The following is a 19,860-nucleotide window of genomic DNA, read 5'->3' as shown; positions in this document are numbered from 1 at the left end:
CCGTCTTGTGATAGGACAATTGGGTCTCTGCTCATGTCTCTCCATGGTGAGAACTCCTCGGATGGCACCGCGAGGGCCTCTGGGAAGTGAAGTGAAATTAACAGAACGGTAACCTATCGTCTCTACAAAGCACTACATTTCCCATGAAAGTGCAAAATGGGCAGAGCTTTCCAGAGTACCTGAAAATAAATTCATTCATAAAGTTCAGCGGAGGATTCAATTCTACTGTCAAACATGACGGAGGGAACGTAAGTATTTTAGTTTTATTTAATAGATAATGTCGCCGAAACTACTTGCGATATGACGATTTGAAAGGGATGGAGGGTCAACAGTTTGACAGAACCTGTTAGCTTAGTATGAAAGACTAAATCGTAGATACAACAGTGCTGTAAAATGTTGTATCGTTTTTCTATCACTGAGGATCTTTCTCTGGATGAGCGCGTTCTTTAAAGCAAATGATGCAGTTAGTTGGCTCGTGTCAAATTGGCGAACCGACCATTAAGTAATTCTCTCATGAAAAGAATAACTCAGATTGGACAACCTGACGTTAGTTGTCCTTTTTCCTCAACTAGTTGGATAATGCACTGCATATTTTCAATGCAGTAGTGGAAAAGAGTACATATAATTGATGCTACTTTTTTTACTCTCTTTAAGTGGGAAATATATATATTTTTTTATTCTGCTTATTAAAAAAATCTATGTTATGTAGTTATAGGATATAATATATGATTAATTGTTACCAGCTATATTGTATAGCTGCTTACATACCAATGTTCCTGTTTAATTGCTTGTTCCCATCTGACAGGATCTCATACCTGTATTGTCCAACAGATCACTGACTTAAGTTATGTTTAAAACAGTGTGAAGATTCCCACTTCTAATAATGCAATATAATGCAACATCAAATTATTCAACACTTCAAATACAGCAATACAATATAGGCCAATTGTAAGCTTGTAGAGAGGTTCAAACACGCTTTTTGATTTTGTATCAGACATGATGTGTACAAAGTTATGAACAAATCTATATTTACTCTGATGACTAGCTGAGTGCAGTAGGTAAGGCGATACAAAAAAATCAAGTGTCATGATGTATCTGACCAAATGTGTATTGTGACTAAATGTTAGGGGTTGACCTTTGATACTTGCACTAAATATTTTCACAAAAAAGGTTTTGATAAATAATAATTAGTAATTTGGATGAAATGATTAAGTGGGTCAAAGTAAATAATAAAACAGGTTACCAAACTGTAATTTCAGAAAAGGTTAATGCAGCTTTTAAAACCAGGAAAAGACATCATATATCACAGCCTTAGAGTAAACATTTGTATTTAGTGAGATGTTAAACTAATAAATATAGTAGAAGAATCTAGTAGTATACTAAACAGTTAGATAGTCCATCATTAAAATGTTTCCTGTATCTGTTAGGCACCTGCGGAGGAGGGGGGGGCCGTACAGGACGGAGCCAGCCACTGACCTGAGCCGCTGGAGGCTGAGTAGTGTGGAGGGCCGGCAGACATGGCACTATGTGGAAGACCAGAACCCCCCCGACAGAGAGCAGACCATGCTGGAGGCACATTCTCTAGGCCTGGACACGGTAGACTTTGAATATTTATTTTCTTGTTTTAAATGGCACGAAAGGGTGCTGGGTTTGTGATTGTTATGCAACACGTTTTGCATTGCACTCTGGGTTCATTTAGGTTGATTATTTCTTGACAGTTTCTACAACAGTATAAAACAGAGACACTAAAATATGGTAGTATACAGTGACAATGAAACATTTTAATTAGGGCTGCACCAGTTGTAAAAAATAACTAAATGCAATTATTTTTGATCCGCGATATACAATAGGAAGTTATCATTTCTGAAACATTCTACCCATTATTTTTTGATAAATATATTAAAATGATGTGTGGTGTGTTCTTTTAAGATGTTTACATATTTTGCCTTTAGCAAATATTGCAGATACTGAGATTTTGATATTGTACATGTCCATATTGATAACATTTGTATAAATGTGTGCAGCCCTAGTTGAAATAGCTTATGAATTCAGGTGTAGCCCTGGAGATGTCCTTCACAGCAAGCAAGGAACGAATAGACTTCTGAGAGCTTACTTGTTTTTGTACCAAAACAGTACTAGATAGAATAACAACTTGTATTGGTTCCTGTCAATAGCTGCCAAAGTGGTTGAAAGACCCCTGAAATGTATCGCTTGAAACTGGTGTTAATTCAGGTGTTCTTCTCTCCGCAGAGTCAGTTTGTGTCTGAGTCCCCGGCTGCCCACACGGCTGTAGAGGCCGCTCTGAAAGGAATGCACTTCTACAGCCAGCTGCAGGCAGAGGACGGTCACTGGGCGGGGGACTACGGCGGACCCCTTTTCCTTCTGCCAGGTAAACCAAATCGTCCTCCTCCAGGTCCCTATATGTGACACTTTTCTCTTCAGCAGCTTTCCTGTGTCTTTTCCTGAGATACATTTCATTTAAAGCCACAGTGTTTATCATTTGGCCTTGTAATCTTTTTATGTGCCAGACAGAAAACTGAAGACATCAGGGGAGATGATTTCTGAAAATGATAGAAAACATTGTAAAAAAGAAATTATCTCTATGTGGTATATAATGATGACAAATATCTCTTATTATACATTTTTACTTTAATTGATTATGTTTGTTTTAATATTTTATTGTATTCTTAAATGAAGCAACTGTCCAAATTCTGATTCTGATTCTGGTGATCAATTTTCCAAGTCTGATCCCCAAACTTACTTTGTGATTAGCATGTTAAACATTTTCCGTCACTGAAAAGAGGTTAATATTTCATCTGTCAGTGAAAATAGTAATGTCATTACAGCAGTAATTATACTTTTTGTCTAGAAAGGTATTTTAATCTGGATTCATCTTCAAATAGGGAAACATTCATGTTTTTATTCCTATTTAGAATACAGGATAGTGGTGCTCTTAAGCCTCTAGTGGTTGAAATAAGTGTTACAACAACAAACACATAGATGTTTTTATTTGCTCTAAATAAAAAGGAGAGAAAAAAACTATTAAGAATCAGACTTAGAAAATATATCAGAGGATACATTTTTGTTACGCTATAACACTAAATAAAATGCAGCAGGTGATTTTATGACACCTGTGTTTGTGTTCTTGTGTGTCTCTCTGTCACTGTATTGATGTTCATGTCTGTGCTCAGGTCTCCTGATCACCTGCCATATTGCTAAGATCCCTCTGCCCTCTGCCTGGCAGAAAGAGATGGTGAGGTACCTGCGCTCTGTGCAGCTAGCAGACGGAGGCTGGGGTCTGTAAGTACAAATATCTATATATGCATTTGACATGCCATCTCATTCAAGTGCTTTACTTTAACATGAGGTCACGTGTCAGTGAACTGCAGAAGGCAAAGGGTATTACGCTTTGCCTAGTACCGTTTCATTAAAGGGGAATTGTGTCAATAATCTATCATAGTCTTTCACTTTCCATTATAGGGTCTGTCTTTATCGTGAAATATAATGTTTTTATATAAGCTTTTGCACAAACTTGTTAATAAACTGTTACAGGAAGTGCCCATTCTTTCCCACTGCTGAGACAAACCTCTAAAATTCATGGTTAGACTCTCTGAAATATATGTATTATTGTTGATGTGTTTTGTTCCTCCCAGACACATTGAAGATAAGTCCACTGTGTTTGGCACAGCGCTGAGCTACATCTCACTAAGGATTCTGGGAGTAGAGCCTGATGATCCAGACATGATTCGAGCCAGGAACAACCTGCACAGCAAAGGTGGGAAGTGGGAATCATCCCTAAAAACACAATGTCAGTTATCGTCTCATATATAATTATATCTTTATATTTGTACATCTCAGAGACTGGACAAATAGTTATATAAATGCAGTCCATAGCTATTTTATGTCTCATTGGTTATTATTGAATTGTCGTATTTTAAAAGAGGCAAACATTTTTTTTGAATACAGTAAATATATTTGAGCAATACACAGTATATCGGCCATTGGCTGGCCTCTTCTCTAAGTATAGCCAGCAGCCATTGTAAAACTCATATTGATAGACTACTATTAACCATGTCAGTTATTTATGTTGGTAGTTGAATACTGAAGCTGTCTGTGTTTTTTTATTTTTCTACAGGTGGCGCTGTGGGGATTCCCTCATGGGGTAAATTCTGGTTGGCCATTTTAAATGTGTACAGTTGGGAAGGAATGAACACACTGCTGCCAGAGATGTGGTGAGTTCTAACATCCCATAATGTCCTCTCATACCCACCAGGCATGCTAAGATGACACTGAAAAAGCTTCAGGATCTCAGTTCAGGTTGGAGTAAATACTCCAAATACTTTTCTTGCATTTTCTGTCGCTAAACAATAAAAGGAGATGTTCATTCACTGAAAATTGCAACCTCTCTTCATCTCCGTTATTCATGCAGACACAATAATGCAACATATCACACAAAATACTACCGTTATTTCAACGCAATTTACTAAGCACATCAAAAAACACACGCTCCCCTAAGAAAGGGCTGTAGCCATAAAGTGATGCATTTGTTTTGACATATTTACAGGTTCCAAAACACATATTTAAAAAATATTTTTTTTAAATAATGATCAAAATATATCACAAACAGTGTACAGGTTTGTCAGCAGGTGGAGACATACTACCAAAGAAGTGGAGAAGAAAGGGTCCTTTTTATTTCTCATTTAAACCGTGGGGTGACAAAGTTTGCTATGTATACAACGGTTTTTTCTGGTTTATCAATTAGTTTCTTTCAACTCTCTCATTGCTAAATGTCTGCGGCTATCAGTGTTTCCCACAGAATTTGATTCTATTTGTGGGGGCACCGCACCGCACCCCCCCCTCCCCCCCCGGCAAGAAAAGCCAAAGGCTACTAGACAACGTTCTTGTTGCTCTGCGTTGCGTTGTTAATGAGTGAGACACACCGGAGTTGAGGATCTGTGGGGTTTATTCTCCCAAAAATATAATTTACAATTTAGGCATTTAGCAGACGCCTTATTCCAAAGCGACTTGCAATGACCAATTACAGGGACATTCTCCCTGGAGTAACCGAGGGCTAAGTGCCTTACTTAAGGGCACACTAGTAGTGGTGTTCCAGGCAGGATTTGAACTCGCAACCTTCCGATCATCAGCCCACCTCACTATCCATTAGACCACCAAAAAGAAACAAACAAAAAAGAATAATAATTCTTTTTTTTTCCTTTATGATATCCATTTGTGGCGGACCGGACGATATTTAATTGTGGCGGCCCGCCACAAATAAATCAATGTATGGGAAACACTGGGCTATGTTATGTCTGTATCACTGTTTTTGATGGTATGAATCTCCATAATGCCTGCATGTGATTCTTCTCCTTAAAAAAAAATAGATATTGCAAAGAAAATAAATGTAAACGTTTTAATGATGTAATATGTATCTGTCTCAGGCTGTTCCCCTCTTGGATGCCTGCCCACCCCTCCACCCTGTGGTGTCACTGCCGCCAGGTGTACCTCCCCATGAGCTACTGCTACGCTGTGAGGCTGTCTGCAGAGGAGGACCCGCTGGTCCTCAGCCTCCGACAGGTGCAGACCCTTCTCCTCCACCAGGGGGCTCTATAATTATTCAAATGTCAGTAAAATTGTTGCTAATGTATTTAAGGTATTCAATAATTTACAAGTTACTTTTTGTTTCAATGGTAGTAAAAGTATATGTCATGTTGTTGTTGTTGTCAGTACTTATAGTGCAAACGTGTCTTTATACAAGGATTAAAGGATCATTCTCTGTCATTCTGTAAAACAGGGTTACTTAACGAAATGCGGATGCGGTCTATTTATGCTACACAAGAGAACCATGACAAAACAAAGTGGAACAAAACAGATCCTGTGGCTCATTTTTTGCATATTTCAAAATCCTGCCTCTGAAAGATGTGATAAGGCTTTCTTTATTCTAAGGACTTCTTTTGAGTTGACACTCAAACAGTTATTTAGACAGTCTTGGTGTGAAATAAGATATAAACCACTTTTTATTTAGATAAGATGATCACAAGAAATATATGTACAGTCGCAATATGTTTATTCACATACACAAACAAATTGCTCTTTGTCTTTTCTAGGAGCTTTATGTCCAGGACTATGCCACCATCAACTGGCCCGCTCAGAGGAACAATGTGGCATCATGTGACATGTACACCCCTCACAGCACGCTGCTCGACGTCGCCTACAGTAAGTGTCACCACACTGGGCAGCAATAATAAACCAACACCACACAGGCACGTAATGACCCTTTTCCACTGCTTAATGTCATTAAAACTACCATGTGTAGCTGATTCAACACTTTTTAGCATAAAAGGAATACAAATAAATAAATACAAATAAAATAATTTAAAAAAATACTAAAGTACAAACTTTAGTAAATGCACCTTTTTACTTTCCACCACAGCCATAAATACAATTGATATTAGACTTAGAAAATAGATTACCAGATGTTAAATTCTTCTCACTTGCATCTCAGTCAATCAATCAATGTTTATTTATATAGCCCAATATCACAAATGTTACATTTGTCTCAGTGGACTTCACAGTTTGTACAGAATATCAGTATGACAATAGTCTTGCATTTTATTTTGATGATTGGATTCATCAGGCTTGATGGATAAATATAGTTGAGTATCATCCGCATAACAATGAACATTTACAGAATGATTCCTTATTATATTGCCTGGCTAAGCAATGCACTCAAGTTAGTAATAATACAGGGAATGAAAATATTTGGCATATTCCTGGTAACAAGATGTTTTTTCAGACTGATAAATGAGGAAGTGTTTTTAATGGGAATTTCCCTAAGAGTTGCTCTGTAAATGACCCCCTAACCGTGTGACTCTGTCCCTGCAGTGGTGCTGAATGTGTATGAAGCCCATCACAGCACCATGCTGAGAGAAAAGGCTGTCAAAGAACTGTATGAACACATCGAGGCCGACGACCGTTTCACCAAGTGTATCAGCATTGGACCGGTAGTGTATACACAGATACACCAAACACAGATTGAATAGAGTATTAGATATGTGTATGCTTGACACAGGATCAAAAACACTAACTTATTTCTAAAAGTGTTCAGATCACCCTTTATGAACTGACATTTCAAAAGAAATAAAGGGGGTGAAAATTGAGTATTTCATTGTTGTCTTCAGATCTCCAAGACCATCAACATGCTGGTTCGCTGGTATGTGGACGGGCCCTCCTCTCCGGTCTTTCAGGAGCATGTATCTAGGATCCCAGACTACCTATGGTCAGTCAGTCCATCTCTTACAACTGTTTTACTAACTAAACACACTTCTGTTCCACAACTGATCAGAATAAGGTGTTTATGTGTATGCCTATAAATGAAAGTGTTATATTAAAAACTGTCCGATCCCTAAAAACTAACATTAAATTCTCTGTGTTCCAGGTTGGGATTAGATGGAATGAAAATGCAGGTGAGAGTTAGTTTTCTGTTCCTTTTCTATATTGGGAGTGAGGGTTAGTTTTGAAGCTGTATTGAGTAAAATGATAGGGGTGTCTCGCCATGAATGCTCATGTTTAGGAACGGTTGAGCTGCTCAGATGTCCTGTAGGAGCTCTTGGTAAAAATACTGCTTAGCCGGTTAGTCAGTTGATTGATGGAAACATATGGATGGACTTAAAACTCAAATCAACTTTTTACCCTTCAATTACTTTCTTTTTTATTTACTTGCTGGTTCCATACTTTGTGTTTTATCCTGCAGAAATAGTTTTAGTTCAAGTTTAACTTGAGCGTTTGACCACTTTCTCCTTTTTCTCTTGCATAGGGAACCAATGGATCTCAACTCTGGGATACTTGTTTTGCTGTACAGGCTTTCCTTGAGGTAACACACCTTGAAGTAGTAGAATTTGTACCAGAATAAAAACTAGGGCCAGAAGATGGTCAGCTTAGCTTAATGCAAAGACTGGAAAAGAGAAAAAAGCATTCCTGGGTTTTTCAAACACAAAATAACACTTACCATCACCTCTAAGTCACTCATCATTGTGGTTGGAATTGTTGTTTTTAAATTGCGATAGGTATAACTATGAATAACCAGAGCAATTAAGACAACATCAAAAAATGTTTCTGGATGGCCTAGAAAAACATGTACCACTTGACTAAAACTGCGTTGGGCCCAGTGGGATCCCTCGTGTCATTTTTCATAGATATAAAATTCCCTGGTAAAGCAGAACGTTGTTGTCCCTTAAGGTCACGACAACTTTCTGAGCCAGAAACAAACAAACTGCACTTACAACTCATATCTCTGAACATTTAAATATCACAATAAATACTAGATCTTTGGTCAATTTGTCATACAGACCTTGTTGAGATGTTTCCTAAAGCAGTATCTGACTATAATGAGTTGTTTATTGGGGATTTTCAGGCAGGAGCCCAGAATAACTCCACATTAGCCGGGTGCCTCCGAGATGCCCATCAGTTTCTCACCATCACACAGGTACCACCAACATCATTAAACACATTGCTAGTGCTTATTTAAGTTTTTTTCCTGCTTAAAAACGTGTTAATATGAATTCAATTGATTTCCGCTTTTAACAGATACCTGAAAATCCTCCAGAGTATCAGAAGTACTACAGACAGATGAACAAGGTATTATAACACATGAAAAGACAGCAAGAATGGCCTCTGTGTGTGCAAAAAGTGTTATCCCTTTGTTTTTCTTTATCAGGGAGGTTTCCCCTTCAGTACCCGGGACTGTGGCTGGATCGTGGCTGACTGCACAGCGGAGGGTCTGAAGTCAGTGATGCTGCTGCAGGAGCTCTGCCCCTCCATCAGCCAGCCACTCCCCTCAGAGCGCCTGTGTGATGCTGTCAATGTGGTGCGTCTGCAGTCCATCAATCACTCATTCATTCCTTCAGTCTTAAGTCTTATTGGTAGTGTTATCTAAAAAGAAAAATAATGTATCTTTTGGTAACACTGATCAATATGCATTTTCTTCCCATTAATTGATACCACTGTCATATCTAACCATATGTGTAAAGCTATGCAGAGTGTGAGGTAACTGTTACAATGACAGGGTCCATTATTTTCTCATTGTGTTGAAGGTGAACTCGGTACAGCGCAGGTGCATGCTTCAGTGAACTATCGTTTTGCAATCCTGAAAGTATCTCACTTGTTTAACATAATGAATTAATTAATCTGCATTCTGTAGATGCTGATAAATTAAATCCATTATAACTCTTGGCAAATGGGCCACATTTATCTAAAATGGTTCCAGACCCCTAAAAGTGCTCTACATATACAAGTCGGCATTAACACATTCATATAGACTCTAGCCTAGAGGAAGAAGATGCCATACAAGGCCCCACCTTATACTTCCAATTAATGGAAGACAGCTCTACCTCCTAACTCATGGGACACATACTGCATGACAACTTTGGTAGTCAGGGTTCACCCAGACCCACAAAATACTATACCGAAACTAAAGACACTGTTAACATGGCAGATAGGCAGGCAGAGGTGTACAGCGTCCAGACTTGTGCTGACTGAGGCATAAACAACACCATAATATACATTTGTCAGGTGTGAATAACTCAGCATTTCACATTGAAGATACTGCACTGGTGCCAATTCCAATATATAATTTGAGACTCAGTTTTCAGGCTCAAAAGTTATGTTTTTTCATATATTTTTCTCACTTCTGGATTATTGGAAAAGTTGGAGTAACTTTTCCAATAATCCAGAAGTGAGAAAAATATATGAAAAAGCATACATAAAAGACATTCATTCAACATCTTTCCACATTGATGCATGTGCCTTCGTATGTTTTATTCAAGAAAAGAACAAAAACGTATTTCCTTGATGGAACAAATAAATGATGTTATATTAGAATATGGATTTCCTTCTTCGTGAGACTATTTTAAAGGTAAGTGTTGCGGTGATCGCTCATCAAAAAAGGCCACTCATGGAGGTTAGCCGTCAGAGTCCCCAACGCGTGTTGTTGTGAAGGATGAGGTCCACCATGACGTAATTTGTAATGTTTATTTACTTGTCCACAGTTAAAATGTTCTTTTAAGACTCACGTATCTAAAATATTGTTTAAAACATAACGACCACACACACGCTCAGACACAAACAATCACGGTCAACGCGGTTGAAAAACGTGTGGCTTCCTCTCTAACCTCTCATCCCAGCTGATCACCCGTGCCCACATATATAGGTTAATTACCTCCCGTGCTCCCAGGTCGGTGCGCAGATTGGATGAGTACGAATTCACACACACATAGACAAACCCCGTGCGCAACCCAAAGCAAATTGGCTCCAACATTAAGATAACAGCGAAAATATGGATAGACACAGGTTTATTTAGAATATTCAAAGGTTAGAAAGTAAAGCAATGAATTAGCTGAAATGCTAGCTACTTACCTTAACCTACACCACCTGTTAGCTTGTGTCATACACTAGCATAGTGAGGACACAAGCTGCTGCAATAACAGGATTGAGGCAGGCAGGCAGACAGATGCTCAACTAAGGTTCATTATTTATTTACCTTAATCAAGGTTAAGAAACGGTGAGGTCCATTTCAGGGATTTCTTTAATCATTTCAATTCATTACAATGACAGGTAAGAAGGATTTTTAAATGTTTCTTCTGCAATGTTAGCGTATCACAGCTCCTTCACCATTTGTCTATCTCCTCCTTGAAGCTGCTGAGCATGAGAAACTCTGACGGAGGATTTGCCACGTATGAAACTAAGAGAGGAGGGAGGCTGCTGGAGCTGCTCAACCCCTCCGAGGTGTTCGGTAGGTCTGCTGCTCTCACCATACACTCATGTGCAATATACCTTGGGTCATTTACATGTTTACTTTTCTCTTCATTTATTTACAATCTGTTCCGTATGTAGTTAACACTACCAGCTATTTCTATAATTTGATATGGTCCCTTTTTTTTATTAATACTGTTTTAGTATGCAAGTCTATTCTCTTTACTTTATCTGCACTATACTTTTGCTGTTGTTATAATGTAAATGTCCCCGTTGCGGTACAGATAAAGGGATTCTGATTCATACTCTCTGAACCCATATGTTAACCGCAAGACATGTTCAGGCTTAAAAGAAAAACAACTCTATCAATTAGATTGTATATCATTATAAATCCATTGTTTGACGATTCACAAGGAATGACGTTAAAGGTCACAGAGTTCTTGGAAACACAAAGAAGGTTTGCGTCATAACAGCATCATGGTGCATAGTGCCTATGAACTCCTCCGTGGAAACAAACACCAAGCCACATTTAAACGTGACATTTCCATCCCCTTTCAACATCCCAAATCTGTAAACACCTTTCCCGTGCCCTCCTGATATGGTGCAATGTAATGGCATTTTAAAGAGATGTTTAAAGGCCAATCAGATCATGTTTCCCTGTTGAAAAGAGGATGCAGTGAGTGTTGTGAAATGGGATGTTTTAAGCAGCTCTGCGTGTTTTCTCCTCCCACACAGGTGACATCATGATCGATTACACCTATGTGGAGTGTACCTCTGCAGTAATGCAGGCTCTCAGGCACTTCCAGAAGGCATACCCAGAACACCGTGCAGAGGAGTTGAGGTATACTGATAGAAGATAGAATAGAACAGACAAACTTGATTGATCCCAAGTTGAGGAACTGTTTTGTTACAGAGCATTGCACAGGAGTTGAAAATATAATAAAATATAAATAAACAGTAAATACATACATATCAACATTAGAATTATAAATATCTCTAGTGTCTTCAGAGTAAACAATATGAAGTATACAGAATAAGTTAGAGAACACTGTCATAGGCCTACTTACTATTAAATAAAATACAATATACTTACATTTTTTAATTACATTCTACACACATACTTTATACATTTTATTTACTCAGTTCCTCATAAATGCTTGACTTGCCAAAAAGATTCAAAATAAGATATTAGCACCATATCTACAGAAAAAAAGAAATCGAAATCCAATCTGTCAAATTCATCTTTAACTTTGTTTATTGTGCGTTTTGAAGGAAATACGAGTCTGCAACCATAATTCTACATTTAAAGGTGGGGTAGGTAATTTTGGAGAAACCAGCTCGAGTGCGCTAGAATTTGAAAATACACAACCGGAATAAATCTTCCACTTCCTCACAGAGCCCCTCCTCCAACACACATGAACGCGCACATGACCAATGAGGGCACGAGATAAGTTTGTGCACAGATGGAAGGCTGACAGGCAGGTAGGCCATCCAGTTAATTTAGCTGGGCCGGCTCAGATGATTGGTCGTGCTTTTTACAGCGCTACGGCTTCCACAGATGATATTTTTTTATGGATATTTTGTCAAAGCACTTCAGATATTCATTGCTATCGGGATGTTAAGAGCATTCCATGGAATATAACTAAAAGTGTATCTCGAGCCGGTTTCTGAAACGTACCTACCCCACCTTTAAGAGGCACAATTAGTTACATGATATTATCATATACTGTATGTATCACCAACATAATATCCATGAATTAGATTTGTATCCTCAATACTGGTACAAAGCTACCCTTCTCATCGGACAGAATGAGTAAAACATACATTAACTTATAAAAAGATTCAAACTAAGATGGCTAAATTCAGTTCATAAGTCTGAAAGTGCTTTAAAAACAAGGCAGAGATCCATTATACTGGGAAAAAAAGATATGCTCACACAAGCACATTCTTCAAAATCAATTCTCCTGTTTAAGTTTCAGAGGAATCTTTGAAACTCAGTATGAGAGGGGCAAGATCTCTGTTGACGTTTATTGATTTGTTTCTCAGGTCCACTCTACGAGAAGGACTGGAGTACTGCAGGAAGGTGCAGAGGCCTGATGGATCATGGGAAGGGTGAGACTACAATTCCTTTTTTACTACGGGATATCCTAACTAATTGACTGTTCATCTTTAATGAAATAAATTATTTTCTTATTCTTAGGTCCTGGGGAGTGTGCTTCACATATGGAATATGGTTCGGCCTTGAAGCCTTTGCCTGTATGGGTCACGTCTATCAGGATGAGTACGTTTTCCAAACACTGAACAATTAGTATCACTTTAACAAACAGCCACACTGTGCTCCTTCACCTGACAAGCCCCACATTGTGACATCCATCCTCTCTTATCTACATACTTAATCACACTGCTGTGCCTCTGTTTCCAGCCATGTGTGCGAGGAGGTGCAGAAGGCTTGTCAGTTCCTGCTGGACCGGCAGATGACAGACGGAGGCTGGGGGGAGGACTTTGAATCATGCGAGCAGCGGTGCTACGTCCAGAGCAGCAGTGCCCAGATCCACAACACCTGCTGGGCTTTGTTAGGCCTCATGGCTGTCAGGTAAAGCAGCGTGACAACTCAGAGGCTTGGTGGTTACGCTGGGTCACAATGCAACTGGCACATGTATACAGTATGTGGAAAATACCACAGTACAATTCACCTAGCACAGTAAGGGGTAGGATAGATACGATTACAATATTTGTTTGTTTGTAGCCTTTATTTATCCAGGTAAAAAATCCCATTGAGATATGTTTAGTGTATTAAGAATAAGAGAATGCTATGGAAAAAAGATATGTCTCAACATTTAGTTTCAAAGTCATGTTCGAATGGTGATGTCCTCACTTCTTTTGGCAAGCTATTCTGGAGGCGAGGTCCATAGACACTAAATGCTAAAAGTATTCAGGCACTAGTCCATCCAGTGGTTTGAACACTAATATAAAAGGATCTTAACATCTATTCTAAAGTTGAGGGAAAACCAATGAAAGGAAATTAGGATAGGTGAAATGTTTCTGGTCTTAGTTATTAAACTTGCTGCTGCATTCTGCAAGATCTGAAACCTATTTATAGAAGGCCAGAAAGTCACCAAACCAGTTATCTAGTCTCTCAGTTTCTGCCTGGTAGAGAAACAGTTGAATGTTGGCAATATTTCTAAGGTGTTAAAAATACCTTTTTGTAGCATTACTGATGTAAAATTCAGAATGCCAATTCAGATCTGAAACTTTTTCCTAGGAACTTGACATCTAGCACTGATAATTAGTTAATGAGTAATTAGGCAAATCTCTCTCTGGATCGTTTGCTCTGATAAATGCATTTAACCAGGAAATCTTTAGGGCTGATATTATTTAGTAATACAGACAAGTAAAGTTGTGTATCATCAGCATACTGTAGCTAGGAAAAATAATCCAGTGTTTTCTGAGGACTTTTCAAGTGGCAGCAAATAAAAGAACACAGGTCCAGAAATAGAGCCTTGAGGAACCCCAGATGGGTGATATTTGCAGCTGTGGGTTTTTTAGGCACTTCAACAACGGCAACTCAACTCTGCATTAATCTTGCTAGTTAATGGTTAATGATCAATTTAAAATGGATCAGATCTTATTCAGAATTATCATTTTTTTATATCGGCATTCCTGCACGATAAAAAAAATGAATAAACCCCAGTTTTTCCTTTCTTATCTGCCATCTTCAAATAAGTGAAATTCAACTCTTCTTTGGTTGGTTTTGCTTTTGTTTATTAGGTGTTGCCTTTGATTGCATGTATGCTGTGCTCTTTAATGTGCTATGCTACAAAACAGAACTTTCAGTCAATAGTCAAATGTAATCAAATTGAATTGAACTGAATCCAAACATTCAAAGTCATTCATTTCAACCCTCTTGTGTGCATAACCAGGCATCCCGATAGGCGGGCCATTGAGAGAGGAGTGCAGCTTCTGATTGACAACCAGCTGCCCAATGGAGACTGGCCACAGGTGGGTCAATGAGTCGCATACATCTTCATATACACTGCTTTCACTAAGCTTATACCAGTAATATCACAACTCATAACAAATCAATCCATGAAAGAATGAAATATAATGAGACGTTTATTATCTAATGTTTTTTTATTGTCCTCTCCAGGAGAATATTGCAGGTGTGTTCAACAAGAGCTGTGCCATCAGCTACACCTCCTACAGAAACGTCTTCACAGTCTGGACCCTCGGCCGCTTCTCAACACTTTATCCCAGCAGTCCATTGGCTGGAAAGGTCAAGCTGTGAATAATTGTATTTAAAACGTATCAGACTATGTGCCACAATAAGAAAACTGAATACCTTGAAAGAAAATACCACAACAGCCATGAAGTTCAGATCATCATTGAAAATTGTCGTTTTATTTGTCAGCCTATAGGTTTTATGCTCATTTCTCACCTTCATTGACATTTGAAAACTTCTGCTGTGTTCTCAGAGTTTAATCTATCTGATAAGGAAACACATATCAATCTTTTAATTACTTTCTGTGTTGACATTCCAGCAATGCTTTTCCAACAGGGCTACTCCCTACAATCGTGTTGTAATAGCCTGCTGCTATCCAAGGATGTGCTTTGAACCTGTCTATGTTGCCTGAAATCCCTGCCACTTCCCTAGCATTTCCATTGAGAATAAATACTTTTTCTATAGTATAATCATGACTTGATGTGTTCTCAATGAATGTTCTTGACCATGTGACATTTTCTTGTTTGTGCTAAGAACATTATCAAACTGTAGTGCATACACTGTATGGATATTTGAGCAATTCCTCAGAACGCATGTAGCTGATCAATAATGTTTTTTAATTGTTTTGATGTTTTGAGTGTGACAGCGATGTTTTAACCTTCATTCGGACTCTGAAGTAGTGAGTAGGTTGACAGAGCAGAACCTTTTTTTTCTTTTAGTGAAGGAAGCATTTCAGTCTGGTTCTTTAACTTTAATGTGCAGGGTGTGTACATTGCGTCACCTCAACAGAGCCCTTAAAGAATGTCTTCTCTGTTTCTAATGTATAGGCTACTCTGCCATTTTAAACTCTTATGTATTCTGTGAAGAACAAATGAGTTGCCCTTTGACCACTTTCCCATCTGTGACACACCTAGTTAGAAGTGTGCTTGTGAGGAATGTTTTGATACAAATTAATACGTGCGCGCGTGTCAATGTTCTCAATGTAATCTTACATAACGGCAGTCATCAAATAGCATGGGCGAGTTTTCCGTTGTGTAGCTGCAGTGAAGGGTGACACAATGTTGGTCATCCTTGTCACAACAGCGATAACATCTGGAGGATGACACATCTATGTAACTGGTTATGCCACTGTTATTTTAAAAACAGATTGTGATGAAAATGTTTTGACTCACCTCCCCCACCTTTTTCCTATGTCCTCTACTGGATTACACATTTGATAGCACAGAGTGGATCAGTTGATTTCCAATGTTTGTCAGCTGAGTGAAAGTGTGACTTTCTGAACCTCTTTTAAGCCTATCTGTGGCTCTTCAATAATACAAGGTACATGGTGTAGGATATGCCAACCTTTAAAACATAAAAAAGTTCAAACATAAAACAAATGAACTATCATTATCAACCAAATTCTTATAGATGTTGTGTTGCATGACATCTACTGAAATTGGCATGATAATGATTTAGCCCATCATATCTCGTAATACCTGGTTCCTCTAGTGGTGACAGTGAGTCTCTGACCAGAGGGAGGGAGAAGAAGTATACGTTCTAGCTTCACTGACTTGTATTAACATAACAGCCGCAGTCTTTATCTGTTTTATAGTAGAGTAGTAGAATATGTTCAACCTGACGGGAATGAGAAAACGTTTCATAGGCTTTCACTCACAGCCACCAGGAGGCTGTTTCGCGGAAAAGAGTGCTCTGCAGCCACTGATTACAGACATGGCTTCAGTTAGCAGTTTGTGGTTTCTTTGAATGTATCCAATGGGTGAGGATTTCATACCATTCACCAATTAATCCACAGGAATCTAAACAAAACATCCTTTATGCAGACAACCTTCCACTTCACCTATAAATCTCTTCTCTTCATTACCCAAATCCATCCAACTCATGAAGGCTTATCAAATCCATCATTATCCCACTCAGTATTATTAGCTGGGCTGTGGCAGTACAAACACCACCTCTCTCTCTTCAAACTTTTACATATTTTAGAATAAACATTTCCCTATACCAGATTAAGGTTCATATAAAATATGGGTATCAACTTCTTTCCACTTTCAACTTCCTTCAACATTGGATGACCAATATCTATCATAGCCAGAAATGCTTCACTTAAATCAACCATATAACTTGTGATAAAGAAATGATTGTCAATGATCCTGATCCAGCCCCAACCATCCATCCATCCATCCATCTTCTCCCGCTTATCTGTGGTCGGGTCGCGGGGGTAGCAGTTCCAGCAGTTCCAGCAGAGAGCCCCAAACGTTCCTTTCCCTGGCCACATCAACCAGCTCTGACTGGGGGATCCCAAGGCGCTCCCAGACCAGCGAAGATATATAATCCCTCCACCTGGTCCTAGGTCTACCCCTTGGTCTCTTCCCAGCTGGACGTGCCTGGAACACCTCCCTAGGGAGGCGCCCAGGTGGCATCCTAACTAGGTGCCCGAACCACCTCAACTGGCTCCTTTCGACGCGAAGGAGGAGCAGTTCAACTCCGAGTCCCTCCCGGATGACCGAACTTCTCACCTTATCCCTAAGGGAGACACCAGCCACCCTGCGGAGAAAACCCATCTCGACCGCTTGTATCCGCAATCTCGTTCTTTCGGTCATGACCCATCCTTCATGACCATAGGTGAGGGTAGGAACGAAAATGGCCCGGTAGACAGAGAGCTTTGCCTTCTGGCTCAGCTCCCTTTTTGTCACAACGGTGCGGTAAAGCGACTGCAGTACCGCTCCCGCTGCTCCGATTCTCCGGCCCATCTCACGCTCCATTGTTCCCTCACTCGAGAACAAGACCCCGAGATACTTGAACTCCTTCACTTGGGGTAAGGACTCATTCCCTACTAGGAATGGACAGTCCATCGGTTTCCTGCTGAGAACCATGGCCTCAGATTTGGAGGGGCTGATCCTCATCCCAGCCGCTTCACACTCGGTTGCGAACCGATTCAGTGAGTGCTGAAGGTCGCAGACCGATGAAGCCATTAGAACCACATCATCTGCAAAAAGCAGTGGTGCAATCCTTAGTCCACCGAACTGCAGACACCCTCCCCCACGACTACGCCTCAAAATCCGATCCATGTATATTACAAACAGGATTGGTGACAAAGCGCAGCCCTGGCGGAGGCCAACCCTCACCGGAAATGGGTCCGACTTACTGCCGAGGACCCGGACACAGCTCTCGCTTTGGGAGTACAGAGATTGGATGGCCCTGAGTAGAGACCCCCTCACCCCATACTCCCGCAGCACCTCCCACAGTAACTCCCTGGGAACTCGGTCATACGCCTTCTCCAAGTCTACAAAACACATGTAGAACGGATAAGCGTACTCCCAGGCCCCCTCCAGGATCCTTGCGAGAGTAAAAAGCTGATCCATCGTTCCACGACCAGGACGGAATCCGCATTGTTCCTCCTCAATCTGAGGTTCGACAATCGGCCTGACCCTCCTTTCGAGTACCTTAGAGTAAACTTTCCCGGGGAGGCTGAGTAGTGTGATGCCTCTGTAATTGGCACACACCCTCTGATCCCCCTTTTTGAAAAGGGGAACCACCACCCCGGTCTGCCACTCCTTCGGTACTGTTTCCGACTTCCACGCAACGTTGATGAGACGTGTCAACCATGACAGTCCCTCAACACCCAGAGCCTTCAGCATTTCTGGGCGGATCTCATCCACCCCCGGGGCTTTGCCACTGTGGAGTTGTTTGACGACCTCAGTGACCTTCCCCCCGGGAGATGGTGTTGATCCCCCGTCATACTCCAGCTCTGCCTCTAACATAGAGGGCGGAGTTGTCGGGTTCAGGAGTTCCTCAAAGTGTTCCTTCCAACGCCCTAACACTCCTTCAGTTGAGGTCAACAACGTCCCATCCTTACTGTACAGAGCTTGGATGGTTCCCTGCTTCCCCCTCCTGAGGTGTCGGACCGTTTTCCAGAACAACTTTGGTGCCACCCGAAAGTCCTTTCCCATGTCTTCTCCGAACTTCTCCCACACCCGCTGCTTTGCCTCGGCCACGGCTGCTGTCGGGAGTCCCCCGGGATAACAAATCCCTGAAGTCCTCCTTCTTCAGTCGGACGGCTTCCCTGACCATCGGTGTCCACCAGGAGGTTTGAGGGTTACCGCCCCTTGAGGCACCTAAGACCTTGAGACCACAGCTTTCCGCCGCGGCTTCGGCAATAGAGGCTTTGAACACCGACCACTCTGGTTCAATGTCCCCAACCTCCACAGGAATGCCCGAAAAGCTCCGCCGGAGGTGTGAGTTGAAGGCCTCCTGAACTTGGGCCTCCTCCAGACGTTCCCAGTTCACCCGAACTACACGTTTGGGCTTACCAGGTCTATCCAGAGGCTTCCCCCGCCACTCGACCCAACTCACCACCAGATGGTGATCAGTTGACAACTCCGCCCCTCTCTTTACCCGAGTGTCCAAAACATACGGCCTCAAGTCCGATGATACCATAACGAAATCGATCATGGACCTTCTGCCTTGGGTGCTCTGGTACCACGTACACTTATGAGCATCCTTATGTTCGAACATGGTGTTTGTTATGGCCAATCCATGACAAGCACAGAAGTCCAGTAACAAACCACCACTCCGGTTCAGATCAGGGGGGCCGTTCCTCCCAATCACGCCCCTCCAAGTGTCTCCATCATTGCCCACATGTGCGTTGAAGTCTCCCAGCAAGATTAAAGAGTCCCCTTCAGTAGGGAGGCGACCCTCTCGTCCACTGGGGTAAACTGGGGTACCCAACCGGGGATTTGTGAGTATCCCCACACCCGCCCGGCACCTCACACCTTGAGCAACTCCGGAGAAGAATAGAGTCCAACCCCTATCCAGAAGTAAGGTTCCAGAGCCGACGCTGTGCGTAGAGGTGAGCCCAACCAGATCCAGCTGGTAACGCTCCACCTCCCGCA

At 40.9% G+C, this 19,860-nt stretch overlaps 1 protein-coding gene across 1 annotated transcript; it reads left to right on the top strand.

The window, feature by feature from the left end:
• The first annotated feature begins 99 nt into the window (after positions 1 to 99).
• On the top strand, positions 100 to 15,444 carry lss (lanosterol synthase (2,3-oxidosqualene-lanosterol cyclase)). Its single transcript, XM_034221397.1, has 22 exons — positions 100 to 248; positions 1,428 to 1,596; positions 2,251 to 2,389; positions 3,192 to 3,300; positions 3,654 to 3,775; positions 4,136 to 4,232; positions 5,442 to 5,577; positions 6,108 to 6,216; positions 6,886 to 7,004; positions 7,182 to 7,279; positions 7,439 to 7,466; positions 7,817 to 7,873; positions 8,414 to 8,485; positions 8,587 to 8,637; positions 8,717 to 8,866; positions 10,693 to 10,789; positions 11,485 to 11,590; positions 12,796 to 12,861; positions 12,950 to 13,030; positions 13,172 to 13,342; positions 14,670 to 14,748; positions 14,897 to 15,444. The coding sequence occupies exons 1-22, from the start codon at positions 235 to 237 to the stop codon at positions 15,032 to 15,034; spliced, it is 2,208 nt and encodes a 735-aa protein (XP_034077288.1). The 5' UTR covers positions 100 to 234; the 3' UTR covers positions 15,035 to 15,444.
• The last annotated feature ends 4,416 nt before the right edge of the window (positions 15,445 to 19,860 follow it).

The sequence above is a fragment of the Gymnodraco acuticeps genome, unplaced genomic scaffold (assembly GCF_902827175.1).
Source record: "Gymnodraco acuticeps unplaced genomic scaffold, fGymAcu1.1, whole genome shotgun sequence".
In the NCBI taxonomy this organism is placed as follows: Eukaryota; Metazoa; Chordata; class Actinopteri; order Perciformes; family Bathydraconidae; genus Gymnodraco; species Gymnodraco acuticeps.
This window is presented reverse-complemented; position numbering and strand designations above follow the sequence as displayed.